Genomic DNA, 18,824 nt, shown 5'->3' with positions numbered 1-18,824 from the left:
TTTTGTCTGGGCTGATTCCAGTAAAATTAATAAAATTTGACAAGATCACAAGTTCACATTAAATTAAATAGATAAATGGTTGTGTATTATATTTCCCCATCAGAACTTTATTCTTACATTTCCACCTTCATGTTGGGGAATACCTACAATTTAGGCACAATATACAAATAAAATGTTTTCTACTGACTTGCCCTATCCTTGAAGAGCACATGATTTTTTTTCACCTCATATAGCCTTTATTAAGTTTAACATTATCATGTTTCATGAAAGAAAGAAACTGACAGAGAGGTGTATACATACTGCCACTTATGCGCACAGGCGCGCACGCACAGATAACTCCTCAGGCACGCCCTGGGTCTTGCTCGTGCCAGGGTCAAAATGTGCAGACACGAGGGTGCCGAGATACAGTAAACAGGGAGTTAAACAGCACATTAATCTAACAGTCTGACTGATTTCTTCATAACTATAATTTAAGTTAAAAAATACTAAATGTGGATGTTTCACTCACCAGTTGTTGTCTCTGCTCAGCCTGCTGTAGTGTAACATTAGTCCATTGTTTTATTCCACAATACTGAACAGAATAATCCAAACAGGTAGAAAAAGTAAGATGTGAGAGGAGCACAGGATGCTTTTGACTCTCTTGGTCCTAATTGTGCTTTAATGCACCAGGTTTGTAGGTCAACTTTCTCTATTTTTTTTCTATTGAGCTAGATTAAAAGAAAAAAAGAAAACACGCAAACGGAGCGGATCAAAACGAGGCTTCTTACTGAAATATTGTAGGGACGGCTCATATTTCCCAGAGTTTCCATAGTTGTACCTTTGCGCTGTGTGTTCGTGTTTTATTTGAACCATTAGTGAGGTGGCTGTTATATTTGTTGACAGGTAGCTCGTAATAAAGTTTCACCAGTGAACTTTCAATGCCTGTGCTGAAAGTGTCAGTAATCAAGTTAATATTTTCATTTACATCCAGGACAACTACCCGGTTTTCTCGGCTCATTTTATCTAAACTAATCAGCCGTTCCTGTCAATATGAGTGACAGGAAAAAAAATAGGAACCGTGTATCCGATAGAAGTTCAGACAAAACGTCACGCCGCGCTGTGCAGCGCCGTGTTGCTCTCAGCCAGTTAGGACACTCCAATAGAAAACAATGTAATCAAACCCAACATGTTGTTTCCTAAATGCAAAACTATCACTGTTTTGTGCTTTATTTTGCATTGCAGTGTTAAATCCTTCCATTACCAAACTGAATGACTTAACCCTCCTGTTGTTTTCCTGTCAACCGTGCAACTTTTGGTCTGGTTTGACGGTTTATAAAGCATACGGTATAAATTATCACCAAATTCTATTACACCTTTGTAGCCAATTAATTCCAACTCCTTTTCACAAGTTTTACACTTTTCTTTTCGTAAATTATGGTTAATAAACATTATTTCCATGAAATTACACCTAATCTTTGAATAAAAAAAGCAGAAATTATTAATTATTTTGACTATAGTTAGTATCAGAGGAACACAATGTTGAGGGATTATCACAGACTGGTATATGTCAAAGTTTAGTCAGAATATTATAAATATTATAATATAAAACATTTTCAATGGCAGCACATAATGACACCTTTTTAGCCAACTGCTTTCCAACTCATTATCACAAGTTTTTTTCTTTGTAATTTATGGTCAATAAACCTCATTTACATTAAATTACACCTAATTTTTGATTGAGAAAACCCCCCCAGAAATTATGAATTACTTTCATTCATGTTATTTTGGGGCAGTTAGATGAAAGAAACCCATATTTATAATATAATGAAATTTGAAAATGGGTCGAATTTCACCCGAGGATAACAGGAAGGTTCATTTTACTTATAGCTTAGCTGTTATTTCAGTTTAGTTTCTTGTCAGGAGAGAATTCAGATGAGGGGGCACAGTGACCTTTTTGGACCGATCCCTAACGCCGACGCTGGGTGACAGGTGACCTGAAAGTTTTACCTGCCACAGCCAACATGTATCCTGTTATTTGGCAGGTGGCAGGTGTCATTCCCTGGTTTACAACCCTGGTTTTATTCATTCACCTACATAGATTGACTTTTATTTTGAAAAGCAGTCACCGGAAACTTTGTCTTGGTTTCGGTTTAGCTTGACTTACTCCTGTGTAGAAACAAAACCCGGGTGTTTTTCACCGCTCTGCAGAGCCGCCTAATCAGCTGTTTTCCGTCGACATTGAGGAACATTACCGGCTGTAATTTAGCGGGTCTCTACTCTTCTGACTAACACACATTACCGCCTGTTAGTGAGACCAACATGGAGAACCGAAAGAGACCGTCGGAGTCCGTTTTGACCCCTAATGGCAGCTTCAAAACGCCGGACAAGAGAGTGCCCGCGGTCCCACTACTGGACTCGGACTACGCGCGATGGGGAGTCGAGGAAACGTGTCGGTACCTGCGAGCAGAAGGTCTCGGAGAATGGGAAGATACATTTAGAGGTTTGTTTTCTGCTTAAATAGACATTGTTGGTCTATATATAGCTGCATTGAGCTAGGTCAGTCAGCTGAGAGCTGCTTGTTATTACTGCTAACCTTCTGTCTCTATTTGTTTGTGGTTGTGACATTAAACCAACATCAACTGTGTTTGATCTCTCTGTCATCCAGCACAAAATATCACAGGTGTCGGGCTGCGGTACCTCAAGGATGATGGTCTGGAGAAGATTGGCATACAGTAAGTGTGTTAATAAACCTTGTATGATGATTATGTGATTATTGCCTGCTAGGGCATACTGTGTTTAGACCCCATTACCATCTTAACTGGTTTGCTTTAAAGGTCCCATATTATAAAAAAGTCAGATTTTCATGTTTTTTTTATTATAAAGCAGGCTTAAGTCCTATATAAATACTGTGAAAGTATCGAAACACTCAATCCATAGGGAAATACACATAGTCCGTATTCAGAAACTCTGCATTTGAAACAAGCTGTCAGGATTTCTGCCCATTTGTGATGTCACGAATATACAATATTTAGACCCTTGACACAATTTTAAACGTAAACATTCTAAATGTGTCCCAGTTTATTTCCTGGTTGCAGTGTATGTGAATGTCATCAGCTGACAGGATGTACACACAGACCCAAACTGTTGCCAGTCAACGCAATTCTGTTGCAATTCCGTCAAAATGCGCTAAAACGGAGCGTTTCAGTCAGAGGGTAAATACAGGCATATTCAGGCCGACAGTATGAGGAAAATAAAGTTTTTTTTTTAACATAACAGCATGTAAACATGTTCTAGTAGAAACACAAAATACAAGTATGAACCTGAAAATAAGCATGATATGGGACCTTTAATGTTTCACAGCTCACATTCTGTCTCTTTTCTGTCTCTGTCTCTGTCTCTCACTATAATGAAATGGCTCCTATGGGGACTAACATCATCACACATGAATACAATTGGACTCATTGGATCCACAAGAGTCTCAGCTTTACAGTCATAATATCAAGAATTGATCAAAATGATCAATAATCCCTCCAGAATACCACATTAACACAACAAGACCTTGAGGAACACCATAGAAAAAGCCATGCTGTGATTTGGTATCAAACGATTTTGACATTTGGAGATTTCTGCAAGAATTGCATTTTTCAGCGATTGGATGGCGAGCACTTCTGTTCTGGAAACTGCTCAGAAACCCCCTTATTTCACTTTAGCGCTAAAACTGAACCTACTACAGACATTAAAGTCGGTTGCTATGGCCGGCGATCCCGCGGGTCTCAGAGGGCTAGAGCACTGCGGGTAGGAATAAATGTGACCAAAAGCTGTTAACAATAGTGTCAAAGAAGGACAAGACCCCATGACCATCTTAACTGGTTCGCTTTAATGTTTCCCACCTCACTTTTCTGTCTCTTTCTCTCCTTTTGATCCTTTGACATCCAGGTACCTTGGTGACCGTCTGAAGATCCTGCACAGCCTCAGGAAGCTGTGGCAGATAGAAGCAGAGCCAAATAAGGTAACAGCTGTATCACAATGCTTTCACTTTCAAGGTTGATGGGATAAGAAAGACATAATAGAATAAAGAAGAGGCACTTGTAGGATAAACAGCAAGGAAGTGTGAAAATATAAAAGAGTTAGTGCATGAAACACTTTTTCTTTTTATTCTCTGAGCTGTTTGTTCTCTGTCCACGCCTCAAAAAAAGACAAATACAGGTGACAGGATGAAAAATAGTCAAGGGCAAAACTGTGGTGTGAAATGAAGACAGACCAGTTCTTAGTGTTTCTTTGCGGTTTTTTCCAGTTTAGTTCAACTGCCTCAGATAACCCGCCCATCCTCTTTTGATCGCTATTCAAAACACATTTGTAAAACGCCTTCCTATTTTTTACTTAGTCATTTCTAAATAAACCGCAAGGAAGTGTGAAAATATGAAAGAGGTAGTGCATGAAACATTTTTTCTTTTCATTCACGGAGCTGTTTGTTCTCTGCCCACGCCTCAAAAACGACAAATACAGGTTACAGGGTGTAAAAAGACAAAGTTAAGGGGAAAACTTTGGTGTGAAATGATAGACGGTCCAGTTTCTAGATCCCTTTTTGTCATGGAGTTTAAGTGTTTCTTTCAAGTTTAATGACATTTTTACTCATTTTTACCTCAGATAATCTGCTCATCCTCTTTGAAATCACTGTTCAAATCACACTTTTATCATGTAATTTACCCTTATTTTAGTTTATTCTACACCCTCCTATTTTACCCAAGTTTTTACCTACAGTAGTCATTTCTAACTATCTTGTTTTAATCTTGTTATGTCTGCATTTAGTTTTTATGCTGTAAAGACCTTTTATAACTTTTGTTTGTATTACAGTTCTTCTCATTCGTTTTGACTCAATTCTCGAATGAGAATTACTTTTTTTCAAAACAATAAGCTCCAATCTCTGAACAATTAGCTTGTTGTTCACAACAGATTTAATTTCTCATTCATTCAAGCAAATTGCATATGTTTGGCACATGTGTGCAAAAAAGTAAGTACAACAGTGTACAATTTGCACAATAACCACTTGCACATGTGAAACTGAGTTGATTCTCTCTCCAAACACTCTTTCATTGTTTGAGCCATCACATGTAAAATGATCCATTCAATTATCAAAATCTGTCTCACATACATGTATATTCCATAAATATCTATGACGAGGAGGTGCAATTTGTTGTTTTTTACTGAACTACCGCAGGTTTTTTTTTCATTATTGCGGGTTTTTAAATAATGTTTTATTGGCACGGATGTCATTTTGTGTCAAAAATTCTGTTCACTGTATATGACTTAACATGAAAGCTCAAAGGTGACTTTTCTGTTTATAATCCATGTAACACATCGCTACACAAACACATTTTCTGTCTATACAGTATTGTACACTATAGTATTGACTTCCCCAGTAAACTTTTACCTGCTGTTGAATCTAAGCAGCTCAGTGCGGTATATAATCGCCTTCAGCTAGACTAAAACTCGACAGTCTTGTATAGTACAGAAATCAGTCAATGTCAACAAACAAGTAGAACAAAACAGAGACTTGTATATATTATAAACATTTCCAGGGTTGACTGCCGTGGTGAAAAAAACATCGAAACATTTTTACCCGTACAGCTCACACGATGACAAAACAACTTTTAATTTTGGTGGCATTGGCCAACTTACTGATACAATAACTAGGTTTTGACGCATTTTGCAGACGTGTAATAGAGTTGTGATGCCCCATGAAACAGTTGTGACAACAGCACTTACAGTTTAGAAAAATGTTAAGACTGGTAGACTGGCTATGTGTTTTGGTTATGAATGGTGAAGTAAGTCTCTTAGCTGTTTGTTGCCCTGTCTTCTGCCAGGTGTTTAATGATCCCATCCACGGGCATGTGGAGCTGCACCATCTTCTGGTCAAAATCATCGACACTCCTCAGTTCCAGAGGTTACGAAACCTGAAGCAGCTCGGAGGGGCCTACTTTGTTTTTCCTGGAGCATCCCACAACCGCTTTGAACACAGCGTTGGGTATGTCCTCAGTTAGACACAGTGTTTATTGATTAGGCAAGGCAGCTTTATTTGTATAGCACATTTCAACAACAGGGCAATTCAAAGTGCTTTTACATAAACATTCAAGAACATTGCGACAAAGTGCAAAAGATCATTAAGACATAATTAAAACAGTTATAAAAACATAAAAACATAAAAAATTAGAAAATAAAAACAAGCTAAAAATAAAAGCTAGGATAGAAACTAAAATAGCGTAAAACACAAAAGAGTAAAAGCTCTAGTGCAGTATCAGATCATTATCTGGTTTAATGAAAGGCAGCCGCAAACAGGAACGTTTTAAGCTTTGTTTTAAAAGAGCTCAGAGTTGAAGCGGTCCTGCAGGTTTCTGGGAGCTTGTTCCAGATATTTGGTTTATAAAAACTGAATGCTGCTTCTTCTGCATGTTTAGTTCTGACTCTGGGGACACTAAGCAGACCTGATCCAGATGACCTGAGAGGTCTGGATGGTTCATAACACAGCAGAAGATCGGAAATATATTTTGGCCCTAAACCATTTAGTGCTTTGTAAACCAGCAGAAGTATTTTGAAATCAATTTTCTGAGAGACAGGCAGCCAGTGTAGAGACTTCAGAACTGGACTGATGTGATCCACTTTCTTGTTCTTAGTGAGGACTCTAGCAGCAGCAGGTTCTGAATCAGCTGCAGCTGTCTGATCGATTTTTTAGGAAGACCAGTAAAGACGCCGTTACAGTAGTCAAGTCGGCTGAAGATAAATGCATGGACTAGTTTTTCCAAATCCTGCTGAGACATCAGTCCTCTAATTCTTCTTATATTCTTCAGGTGATAGAAGGCTGTCTTTGTAATTGTCTTTATATGGCTGCTAAAGCTCAGGTCAGAGTCCATCACTACACCAAGGTTTCTGGTTTGGTCCGAGCTTTTTAACATCACAGATTGTAGGATTTATAACAAGGCAACATTTCTCTGCTGTTAAATACATATATAAAGGCATAGTCAAATCTTGAGGGTACCATAAAATATAATGTAATACGCTCATATAGACCAACATTAACCGGTGAGGCCAGACACTGAGCCGCCGAAGTGACAAACAGAAGTACGGTGGTAAGGTGGCTGACGAATACAATATCCAGTGTTTTCTCTCAGCAGTGTTGTAGTACTCGAGATCGGTCTAAAGACCACTCTTTGAAGGTCTTGTCTTGGAATTGACCGCATTTGTACTCGGTCTTGTCTCGGTTTCAGACAAAGGGGACTCTGGATTTTATTTGAAGACCGGTCAAGACCACAACTGCGGGGAAACTGCCTGTGCATTGTCTGATTTACTTGTTAACATAATTTCTGTGATTGCTCATAGAAAACAAAGGAACATTCTCACACACACACAAAATTCACCTCTGTAGTGCCTTTTGATTATTTTGTCAAGATATTTCTCCTGGTACACTCATACATATATACACACATACAATATATATGGCAATAAAAGGGGTGAATGAAGAGGAATCTTCATTAAATTTCTGTGGATGTCTTTATGGGACTGTGGATCTTTCAGGTCAATTTGATTTGGTTTGCATGTTCCACATTTTATCGTAAGTGTGTGTGTGGGGGACTTGCACCGGTCTGGTCTTGGTCTTGACTTGACTCAACCCATCAAAGCCTTGGTCTTGTTTCGGTCTCGCTACGCTCTGGTCTTGGTCATGACTTGGTCTCAGTTTCGGTGGTTTTGACTACAACACTGTCTCTTAGCAATCATTTAATCAGGACTTTTATTTGGAAGTTGCCTACACTGTATTTTATAGTGCTTTAGGTGCACAAATTTAGTATGACATCTAGCATGCCAGGCCACACAAGAGCAACTGCCGTGAGTGCATTTCACGGACGGAAAACCTCTGACTCATGTCCCCCTGCCCTCTTACGGGTGAGAGATGCTTCCTGTTATACTATATTTGTCATGGAAACAAGAAATAGGGCCATATTTTCTACAAAGATTGGTGTGGCGGAAAATAAAATTAATGATATTGTTAATATTATAGGGCAAATTCCACATACAAAAAAGTATTTCATACAAAAAAGGTCTGTAACCAATGGAAATTGTATTACCAAATGTTGCATAAAGTCTGAGTAACATCTATATTTGTTATTTATTTGTCATGTTTTGTTGAACTTGCATTGTATATCTGAGTTGTTTTGTTGTGTGCTGATACAGAGTGGCTTACCTGGCAGGGCAACTTGTACAAGTTCTGAACGCGAGGCAGCCAGAGCTCCTCATCTCTCGCAGAGACATCCTTTGTGTGCAGATCGCTGGGCTCTGCCATGACCTGGGTGAGTGGTACGCAGGTCCTCACATGTTTCAGGCGTTAACCTCTTAGTCACTGGGTGTGGGCATGAGTGAGGATGAAAGTGAAACTGTGTTTATTGTCTTCTATTTTCCAGATGGGAATAGAACACAAGTAGCTTAATGCAAAGTTAAAACACAACAAAATCAATAACTTTATAATTTACCCCCCCTTTCCAGGACACGGGCCATTTTCCCACATGTTTGACCAGCTGTTCATCCCAAAATCCCGTCCAGAAATTAACTGGAAGGTAAGAAACAATGTGATTTGTATTTCTCTTGTCCTCTCTGATATGCAGTGAGTGTCAAACAAAACAGTGAGCCACAACAAGAATACCTTTATGGATTAGTTATTCTACTAGCATTGATGTCTTTCCTTCAAGTTATTAGTTGCAAAGGCAGATACATTTTTTCTCTGTTGGAAAATGCAGACAGCCTGGGAAAGTCTCTTCTAGTCTTCTGACTGCTTTATTCCCTCTCATATGTTGTTGGCAAGTTCTGTTTGGCTGTGGTTTCAAACCGGTGTTATGATGAAAATTATTTGGCCATCAAGGAGATGCAAATAAACACCCTTTGTTTCACAACTGTGACATACTTGCCCAGACTTGCATATCAACTGAACTGAATTACCGCAAAGAATAGTTGTTTAAAAGGGCGTCTCAGTTCAGTTTGTTTGGCCACACATATCAAACCTGACGATCCTAGTGCTCTTAAAATAAGTTAGCGACTGCTTTAGCAAGATATCTTCAAAACGACGGGCATACTTTATTTATGGAAAAAAAGGGGAACAACCAGAAAATTCAGGCAGACAGATAATAACTACTGTCTGGAAAAGGGTTGACTATTTTTGAAAAGTAACTGGAAGAGGCCTTGAGACCTCTCTTAATCAACCACCGTGGAGATTGTTAAAGCTTTTTGCTTTATATCTACACACACAGTTTGCCCTTCTTTTAATTTTTCCTTTAAATAGTTTTTTTGATTCAAAGTTATAAAGTTCTTTCCTGCTCTACCAGATGGTTTGATAGAGCAATAAACAGCAGGTTGTTTTACAGAGGCTTTTTATTGGCAGTTATAATTAATGTCATTTGACTTGTAAGCATGAGAGTTGAGGGTAGATAGTGGAGATGGTGATTGCACTGTTCAGAAGTAACACTGATAAGAACTACAAGGCACACGGCCGTTAAGTAATTTATGACCGCAGACCTGCCATACGGAAAACATGAGATAAGACAAGATTTCCCTTTTGTATCCTATCATGTTTTAGCTAAGATAAGCTCTTTCTATTTGAGTAATGAGTCATTGTGCTTTCATTTTCAATATGTGACCATGCTCATTTCCATATTAAGAGATATATTATTATATTAAAAGTCTGTTTACGTTGCAGCATGAGAAGGTGCTTGCTATTTTTGAAAAGTAACTGGAAAAGGCTTTGAGGTAATTGAGTAATGAGTGATTGTGCTAATAAGAGTCTGTTTGTGTTGCAGCATGAGAAAGCCTCTCTACTCATGTTTGACTACCTGGTGAATGACAATGGACTGAAGCCGGTGATGGAGCAGCACGGCCTGGTGCTGCCTGAGGACCTGGACTTTATTAAGGAACAGATTGCCGGACCACAGGACACTAATGCAGCTCAAGGCCACAAGGTAGCTGTCAGCGCTCAGTCAGTAGCATCACTGCTACAACAGCCAATGTATAAAAAGTAACTTATTACACTAGTAATAAGTAAGTGTATGTACTCACTTTTAAATAATAGTAATGTATTTCTGTTTTCTTATCTTTTAGCTTTGTTGTCCTTGTTTTTAGCTGAGTGTATCTTCCTGTACATTTGTTCTTTGCACTGTGTAAAAACAGTGAGAGACACCACAACCAGATCAGACTCCTTGTATGCTTAAACATACTTGGACAATAAAGCTGAATCTGATGTCTCTATCGTCAGTCATCTCTGCAGTGGCCATATAGAGGCCGTCCAGAAGAGAAGTCCTTCCTCTATGAAATCGTGGCCAACAAAAGAAATGGCATTGATGTGGACAAGTGGGACTACTTTGCCAGGTGGGACTTGTTGATCTGTTAGTGTGTTTAATAATCATTTCCCAAATCAGACATTGAATATTCACATTGTTCTGTTTAGTTGAACAACCTATCTTTTCACACATTTCTCCTCTCTATCTCTTCTCAGGGATTGCCACCACCTGGGCATCCAGAACAACTTTGACTATCGCCGCTTCCTAAAGTTTGCCAGGGTGTGTGAGGTGGACGGCCAGAAGCACATCTGCACTAGAGACAAGGTGCCGACTTTGTTACGTCTGCTTTTTGATCAGCTTTTAAAACAGCAATCCATTTAGATGATCAGTTGTGACCAAAATGCACATAATTCTTTTAACAGGAGGTGGGCAATCTGTATGACATGTTCCACACGAGGAACTGTCTACACAGAAGAGCCTACCAGCACAAAGTGGGCAGCATCATAGAGACTATGTGAGTAGCTAATCGCTCTGATGTAGCTTGTTGTCTTTGCTTCACCATTTCCTCTCCTGTATGTTATGCAGCAAAATGCTTTTAAAAATGATGATATGTTGGGTATGATTATCCAGGATCACAGAGGCCTTTTTAAAAGCAGACAAGTACATCCAGATTGAAGGCTCAGGAGGGAAGATGTTCACTCTCTCCACAGCCATAGATGACATGGAGGCCTACACCAAGCTGACAGGTCTGTTTCAACATTAAGACACAGGGAGGAGTGGGCAGGATACACAGAATAGCACAATCTGCGCCATCTCTGATTGTAAATGTATGTGGAGAGTTGTGTAACTGCATCTCAATCCGTGTGTTCATACTGAGACTTGTAAATGTGTATTCATAATCTGTGTGTGTAACATCAGATTTGTAAATGTGTAAAAAAATCTCCAAATCTGCATTCAGATTTGCAAATGTATCGCGATTTTTAAATGTGTTGACAAATCTGTAAATGCGTGCATAAATCTGTAGATATTATTGGTATTAAGACTTTAGCTCCAAGAGCTGGAAATACAGAAGAGTCATCGGTAACAACTCAGCAGGCATCTCAAATGGCTGTCTTTTTACATCTGACTTTTGCTACACATCTGCGGTGGCAGAGATTTGCAAATGTGGCAAAAATTCAACAGGTTGCCATTTGTGCTCTAAGACTGACATCTAGTGGGCACTTTCACAAACACACCACATTAAATGAAAAGCCTATGTCAATTGACATCTGGGAATAGTTTTCTCTCTTGCAATGATTGAAATGGGTTTCCCCGCTGATGAAGTGGTAGCACGTCTAAAATGTTAAAAAATGGACCTGTTAACACATACAAACATTTTAAGGTGTTACAAATGGACGTGTTAACTGGGTATTTTCTGTTGTCTTAAGAAGTACAAATTTCACATATTAATGCGGACGCAGAACTAGACATGTTGAACATACAATCATGTGTTTAAATAAATAATAATACAAATAAATGAATGATAAAATGACGCTCAAGTGCACACTTGAGATTTTCTTTAGGCTACCGAAATAAACAGCAAAGGAGTTCAGTGCTTGATTAGTGAGGTCTGCCCTTCTTCTTTACTGATTGGGTGATTACAGTTCAAATTTATTGGCTGTGAAAAGCCCAAGGCCACCAGGCGTTTAATATACACAACCAGGTGTTTAATATAAGCACCTAGCCAGATGCTAAAACAGGGCGAATTATGACCCATTTGGCTTTCCATAGCACCTTTCCCGGTTCACTGTGCTGATTACGATACTGCACCAACGCAACACCGTAATATCGAACGCAGATTGGACCAAAACGTCTAGTTCTGCGTCCGCATTAATATGTCAAATTTGTACTTCTTAAGACAACAGAAAATACCCTGTTAACGCGTCCATTTGTAACATCTTAAAACGTTTGTACATGTTAACACGTCCATTTTTAACTTTTTAAGGCATTTAAAATTGGGTGCTACTACTTCATCGGTTTCTGAGGGGAAACCCTGTACAATCATTGCAAGAGAGAAAACTATTCCCAGATATATCAATTGACAATGGCTTTTCCTTTAATGTGGTGTGTTCACCAAAGTTCCCACTAGATGGCAGTATTAGAGCACCAATGGCAACCTGTTGAATTTTGATGTTCTGCAAGCCATTCAGATTTCAATGTAAAGATCCTCTCTGATTAATGGCGACATTTTAGTGCTGCCAAGGGCCAGTATTTTTTAATGTAGTTGGTGTGAATTATATTTTACATTGTGACTTTTATGTCACACAAAAATATCTAATTCAACTTTCGTCCTTTCATGAACAGACTGTTGATTAGGAATCACAGTGTACCTGTTTAAAACACCACATTTGTATTTGGAAAGAAATTCCTATATAATAGAGACTGGATGAAAACTGGCCAGAAACAAAACTCTGAGCCTAACCTTGACCTCTGAGTTGATGAACACTGAGATGGAAGACTCACCCTGCACAAAAGGACTCTCCCAAATACTAAATCGCAGTTGCGTATAAGACACGTGATGGCTACGTAGCCAAAACGTACCCAATAGCAAGAGCCCACATGAGCACAACGTAGGTATACTTACAGCCCTACATCAAGAACGGGCTTGTAAGTTGACGCCAACCAATAACATGGAAGACTTAATGGTCCAAACACCTAAAGAAGTTAAAAATGGACATGTTAAGAGGGTATTTTCTGTTGTGGTAACACATGCAAACTTCCTAAGACAATGCAAATGAATGTGTTAACTGTGTTTTTTCTGTTGTCGTAAGAAGTACAAATGTGACATATTAATGTGGACGCAGAGCTAAACGTTTTAGTCCAATCCTTGTTCGATGGTGTAATGCTGCAATTGCAGCGCTTGTTAAAAAAATATTGTTTTCCATGAAAACATCCATCACAGTTTTGTCAAAAGCTGGAGGCGGGACGAATTTTGATTGAGGCAGCCGTCTCGTAATTCTCTATGCAGGAAAAACCCTGTATTATAATTCCATTTCTGCCAATAGATCCCCCAAAATGTTACACATTGTTCCTTTAAAGTTTAGATGTAATTTCATTTAGAAAAGAAATTCAATGAATTATTTGGTGACGTTGGTGTCTTTGATTTGCTTCATCTAACCTGACCCTTACTATTTTTCTGTGTGTCCTGCAGATCATGTGTTTGAACAAATACTCAACTCCTCCTCCCCGGAGCTGGCGGAGTCGAGGCAGATTCTACGCAACATCACCTGTCGACGCCTCTATAAGTGTCTGGGCCAAACCCAGGCAAAGAAAACCCTGAGTGTCACCAAGGTGTGTGTGTGTGTGTGTTTGTGTCTTTGTATGGTTGTATTGGAATAATCATCTGCTTTTCATGACATACATCCTCGGCAAAGAATTAGTTTATTTGCAACTATAGTCGTCCCATTTGAATTGTTCCATAAGAATAGCTGAGCTGAGTGTATTTACAGTCATCTTTGAGTACTCATATTTATGTATAAATACCGCATATTGTATTAGTTGATCAGTTGAAATATATTCGTAAAGGGACTGTTTGTAAGAATCAGAAATGCTTGTTAACAGCGACACCTGTGGCCATTAAGTAAACGAAAGTCAGCCTCGGGCTCGTGCTTGTGCTCGCTCTACATAGACATGAACGAGCATCGCTCAAAACAGTGAGGCGACACACGTCAGCTAAAACCACAATATCGCTCTATATTTCACCTGCTTGGCAGTAATGTTAGCTGACCAGACGGAGGTCTCTCCATGAATCAATGCTGATCCTAGTGTTGGCTTTTACTGCCTCAGCATCCCGACCGCGGTCGGCGGGAACAGGGAAGACACCTGCACCCGGTTGGAGACGATAACGTTTCTCGCGGCGGAGCTGCAAGCAGGCAGGCAGAGGAGCAGAGTACAGCAGAGACTCCGGCCCTGGAGACCAAAGCTACGGTCTCCCCCGCGTCCTCCGACTGCGGCCAACACTGTTTTGCAAGACGGGCTTCACTAGATAGAACTTTGGTGCTTCCGTGTAGTTTGTGTTGGAGTCTTGTCTGAACAGTGTAGCCACACGCGAGCGCGCATGGGACACCGACCGTGATTGATTTATACGTCTAAGAAGTTACAAACAGTCCCTTTTAAGAAGCTATTTGTTGTTTTGTGCAGTTTGTTTTCAGTGTGTGATTGTTAGCTGGTCATGCAATGTACTCTAAGATGCTTTTGAGTTGTCATGTAGGGCTTCAGCTAACAGTAATTTGTATTATCGATGAATCGATCATATGTATGATCTATCTTTTCATTAATTAGTTCATTATCAAGTCTAAAACAATGTCAGTATATAGTGAAAAATGCACTTTCCCAGAGCCTGAGCTAATGTCTTCAAATTGCTTGTTTTGTCCGATCAAATCTCCATGATATTCAAGTCACCATGAAATAAAACCTTGAAGCATCATATCCGCACTTTTGAGAAGATGGAACCAGAAAATGTTTGGTTTTTGCTTAATAATTTATTTTGACGATAAACTGATTATCAAAATTATTGACAATTTGCTGTAGGGCTGTTCCGTATACCATTTTTTTGGTTTCGAAGCTTCGGTGAGAAATATTCGAAGGTATTTGAAGTTTTGCGGCGCGGCAGGCTGACATGTTCTTCTGTCTGTCTCCATCTCCCCCGTTTCATTGACCGGGACAGCGCCGCTGCTTTACTACTGTACACACACGCGCCTCTACACACAACAAACAGCGATATCCGTCTGAGAATAACTGATAACAATTAATGTTGAATATGAATATTGTTGTGGGATTATCCCTTATTTCTTGGGCTATTTATACGTTATTATTACACTCTTATATATACGATTTTTCTTTTTAAAACAAAGCATTCAAATACTGATATGGATGTTGAAGCATTCGGGTCAGCCCTTATTTTCTGTCAACCGTAAAATGACTAATCATTGCAGACCAATTGTTTATGTTTTTGTGGAACTAATGAGCTTCCTAATAAATGAAATGTAACTTGTTTGTCTACAAAAATACTGGAGATTGCAAAGATTAGATTTAAGCTAAGGACTTACTCATCTTGTGGTTGAATATATTTTATATATCATTCTAAATTGCTCTAAAGGTCAAATCTCATGTAAGATTGAATAAGTAACATCTGTTGACTCCTCCACTTCTTAACCCTTGCTCTTTCTCTTCTATAAGGAGATGATTCACAACTGGGAAGCAGAGCTGGCTCAATCCATCCCTCAGAGCGGCTCCCAGGATGTCAGTCTGCAGCCAGAGGACTTTGTAGTTAGTGTGAGTTTCTAATTGAATTACTCTAAATCAAATAGTAAATTTGCTCATCATAAGAATTTATTTTAGATTTGTATACTTTTATTATGAATTTTAGCTCCATTGTAGGCTAATGCCTTAACTGATGACTGCACTTGATGATCTAAAAACTCCCCCTTCTCCTCTAGGTCATTTTTTTGGACTATGGGATGAAGGAAAAGGACCCCATCAACAATGTGCGTTTCTATTGCAAAGATGACCCAACCAAAGCCATTCAGATTCGCAAGAACCAGGTCAGAATCTGTCTTAATCTGTATTTGAATGTTTTTCTTTATGGGCATTTTCTTCCTAACGTGTAGATGCTTTTTGTCACTGCCTCTGCCTCAAAATAAACTCTGTGCTGCTGTCATTCCTGCCAGGTGTCTAAACTCCTCCCAGAGCAGTTTGCAGAGCAGCTGATCAGGGTCTTCTTCAAGAAGACGGATGACAGGAGTCTGGAGGCAGCAAAGAAGCACTTTGTCCAGTGGTGCATGGACATGGACTTCACAAAGCCTAAGGTAATACTTATCTGCAGTGACAATGTTGGTTGTTGAGCAGGATCGGAAGTGTGCCTCTACCCCAAACTGGATTTTGTGTGTAGAGATAGGTCCATGAACTTCAGTATCTTGCCAGAGACATTATAAAGCAGTCAGTAGTCCATTATATTGCCTGATGCTCTCCAAGAACTGCTTGGATTGCTGAGAGTTTCTGTCAAAGAGACCTTCGTGTAGGAGGAAGGTCTTTGGCCCTGTTCAGACCTGATATTAACATGCGTCTTAAGTGATCCGATAACAAGAGGACAGCTCTAAGTACAGGTGCGAATGCACTCAAGACACATTGAGGACGCGTTGAGACCACATTCGGAGGTAATCTGGTCCGCATATGGCCACATTCTTTTAACAGTGTGTACGCAAATGTGTCCTGGGCCACACACGACTGACGTCCCGCTCGGATCCACTGCGATTCACTGCGCTCCTCGTGTGAATAGACAGGCAGGCTTGTCTGCAACCTTTATATTTTTATGTTTATAAAAATATAGCTGAATTCCCGAATATGTAGGATGTTATTACTGACAATCCTGTAATATTACGACACAACGTCTGCTGTATAAGCCATGTGTTTACTACGTGTTTATTTGCGTACAGAGCGGGGAAGTGCGATCCGATCACAAGTACTCACTCAAGACGCATGTGGATGCAGATAGTTGTGTGAAATGAGACAGCCAGTGGTGCATCACCGTGCATTAATGTAATACAATGATAATGACACTTTTGGAAAATGTTCATACATGACACACCGACTAATATATGTCTATAGTGGACACCATGCATGAAAGGGTTAATCTAAAAGTATGAGGACTTGTTGCCTCAGGTGGCTCCAATAAGTGGCGAACGTTTTAAGTTTTGCAGTATAGTGCCCGGCATTAGAAATGATGACTTCTTTTATGTTGTTTGCACTCTACACTGTTTTTGTTAACTCTGTCTGTTGATTTTTATTCACACGCAGGATGGAGACATCATAGCACCTGAGCTGACTCCTCTGAAAGCCAACTGGTTGAACAACAATGAGGGTGAGAATGGTGAAGGTGGCGGCTCCGGGGAAGTAAACTGTGCTAGTGGAAAAAAGAGAGCCAAAGTGCAGCTTTCATTCGACAAGTAAAAGGAAGAGCTTAAATACCCCTCCGTTACACATTTGGTAGATGAGTCAGTGTTGAGTGAAAATTATATTTTTCTACGAGGTGAGTGCGTTTGTGAGCACAGCAAAGATGAAAATAATTTTTTTGCACCAAAAAGAAATGGTTTTAAAAAAAAAAAAAAGATTCACTGTTGCATATTCAGGGCCTGCACTCAGGGTTTTTACACAGATCCGACTTCAATATTATACAAATCTTTGTTTTAGTTTGATCATTTTTAATCAGGTTTTTATTTTAGACTCCTTTTTCCATTTGAAGCTGCAATTGTTTTCTGCCATGTGCTATCTAATGGCCAACTATCATGTATTTGTATTATGAACAATAAATCATGGTCAGCTAGAATGTTTTGCAGTGAACATGTGCAAAGTATATTTATATACACAGCTGATGTGTTTCAGGGAGTTTCTTTTATTCAGCTTTCAGATATGCTTTGGGTTTTTTTCATAACAGAACAAACTGTTTTTGATATTTAAAGTGAGCAGTTACTTTACCTCGAATATTTTTCAGAGGTGTTTTCCTGGTTGAGTGTGCTTTATTTATTGTTCTTACAGTAAGTAGCTCAGCTTCCCCACTGTTTTTTTTTTTTTTTCAACTTATAGATCTGTGCAACATTTTAAAAGAAATATCGGATACCATTTAAAAAATGTTTTCCTCTCAACAAAATGTCATCCAACTTGCCTCACAGCTGGCTGTTTCATTCTGGTGTTTGTGTACGAAATAATATTTTTGAAAGAATGCATAGGGAAACTTACCAAGAGGTTTGAGATATATCCTGTAAATAGTATTCCTATTGAAAGGGGTTGAAAGTTGTTTGAAAATAAAACTCTTTCTCTCAGTTGTGTCCTGGTGTTTTAGTACGGGTGTAAGAAAAAAATCCAATATCGGGATATTATGTTTTGTGATACTGTATCGATTCTCAAAAACACTATACATTTTTAATTAATAGGTAACATGCAAAGAGTAACTCAATCAATACTTTTTATTTGATTTGCAAAGAGATGCTCCCTCTCAGTGTATGTGCCCTCTCAAAGAAGTGCTATGATGTTGATAATACAGGGACTGTGATAAATGTAAATGCAGATCCTACTGTTCTGATTGCATACAAAGGTAGACTGTTTTTTCTCAGATTTTATGCATATCGTGGTGTGTTCTTTATACTATGACAGTAAATAAATTAGATTTAAAGGGACTGTAACAGCGACACCTGTGGCCGTTAAGTCAACGTAAGTCAGCGTCATGCTCGTGCTCGCTCTACATAGACATGAACGAGCAATCGCTCAAAACAGTGAGGCGACACGTCAGCTAAAACCACAATATCACTATATTTCACCTGCTTGGCAGTAATGTTATCTGACCAGACGAAGGTCTCTCCATGAATCACTGCTGATCATAGTGTTGGCTTTTACTGCCTCAGGCTCTTGACCGCGGCCGGAGGGAACAGGGGAGACACAGGAGTTTTGGTCGGAGATGATAACGTTACTCGCTGCGGAGCCCCGTCATTTCACAAGACA

At 39.3% G+C, this 18,824-nt stretch overlaps 1 protein-coding gene across 2 annotated transcripts; it reads left to right on the top strand.

Moving 5' to 3' along the window:
- Positions 1-2,096: 2,096 nt before the first annotated feature.
- On the top strand, positions 2,097-18,149 carry LOC141772774 (deoxynucleoside triphosphate triphosphohydrolase SAMHD1-like). 2 transcript variants are annotated; one of them, XR_012594954.1, is made up of 17 exons: positions 2,097-2,479; positions 2,645-2,711; positions 3,916-3,988; positions 5,844-6,004; positions 8,203-8,318; positions 8,512-8,582; positions 9,816-9,974; positions 10,280-10,380; positions 10,508-10,616; positions 10,715-10,806; positions 10,923-11,038; positions 13,483-13,622; positions 15,510-15,605; positions 15,770-15,874; positions 16,001-16,138; positions 17,127-17,787; positions 17,823-18,149. XR_012594954.1 is itself a non-coding variant. In XM_074644170.1 (16 exons), the coding sequence occupies exons 1-16, from the start codon at positions 2,299-2,301 to the stop codon at positions 17,277-17,279; spliced, it is 1,878 nt and encodes a 625-aa protein (XP_074500271.1). In that variant the 5' UTR covers positions 2,097-2,298; the 3' UTR covers positions 17,280-17,899. The 2 variants fall into 2 exon arrangements, 1 of the variants encoding a protein (XP_074500271.1); XM_074644170.1 differs by having other exon boundaries at positions 17,127-17,899.
- The last annotated feature ends 675 nt before the right edge of the window (positions 18,150-18,824 follow it).

The sequence above is a fragment of the Sebastes fasciatus genome, chromosome 8 (genome assembly GCF_043250625.1).
Source record: "Sebastes fasciatus isolate fSebFas1 chromosome 8, fSebFas1.pri, whole genome shotgun sequence".
Taxonomy (NCBI): Eukaryota; Metazoa; Chordata; class Actinopteri; order Perciformes; family Sebastidae; genus Sebastes; species Sebastes fasciatus.
The sequence above is the reverse complement of the archived record's forward strand: the minus strand, read 5'-3'. Positions and strand labels throughout refer to the sequence as shown.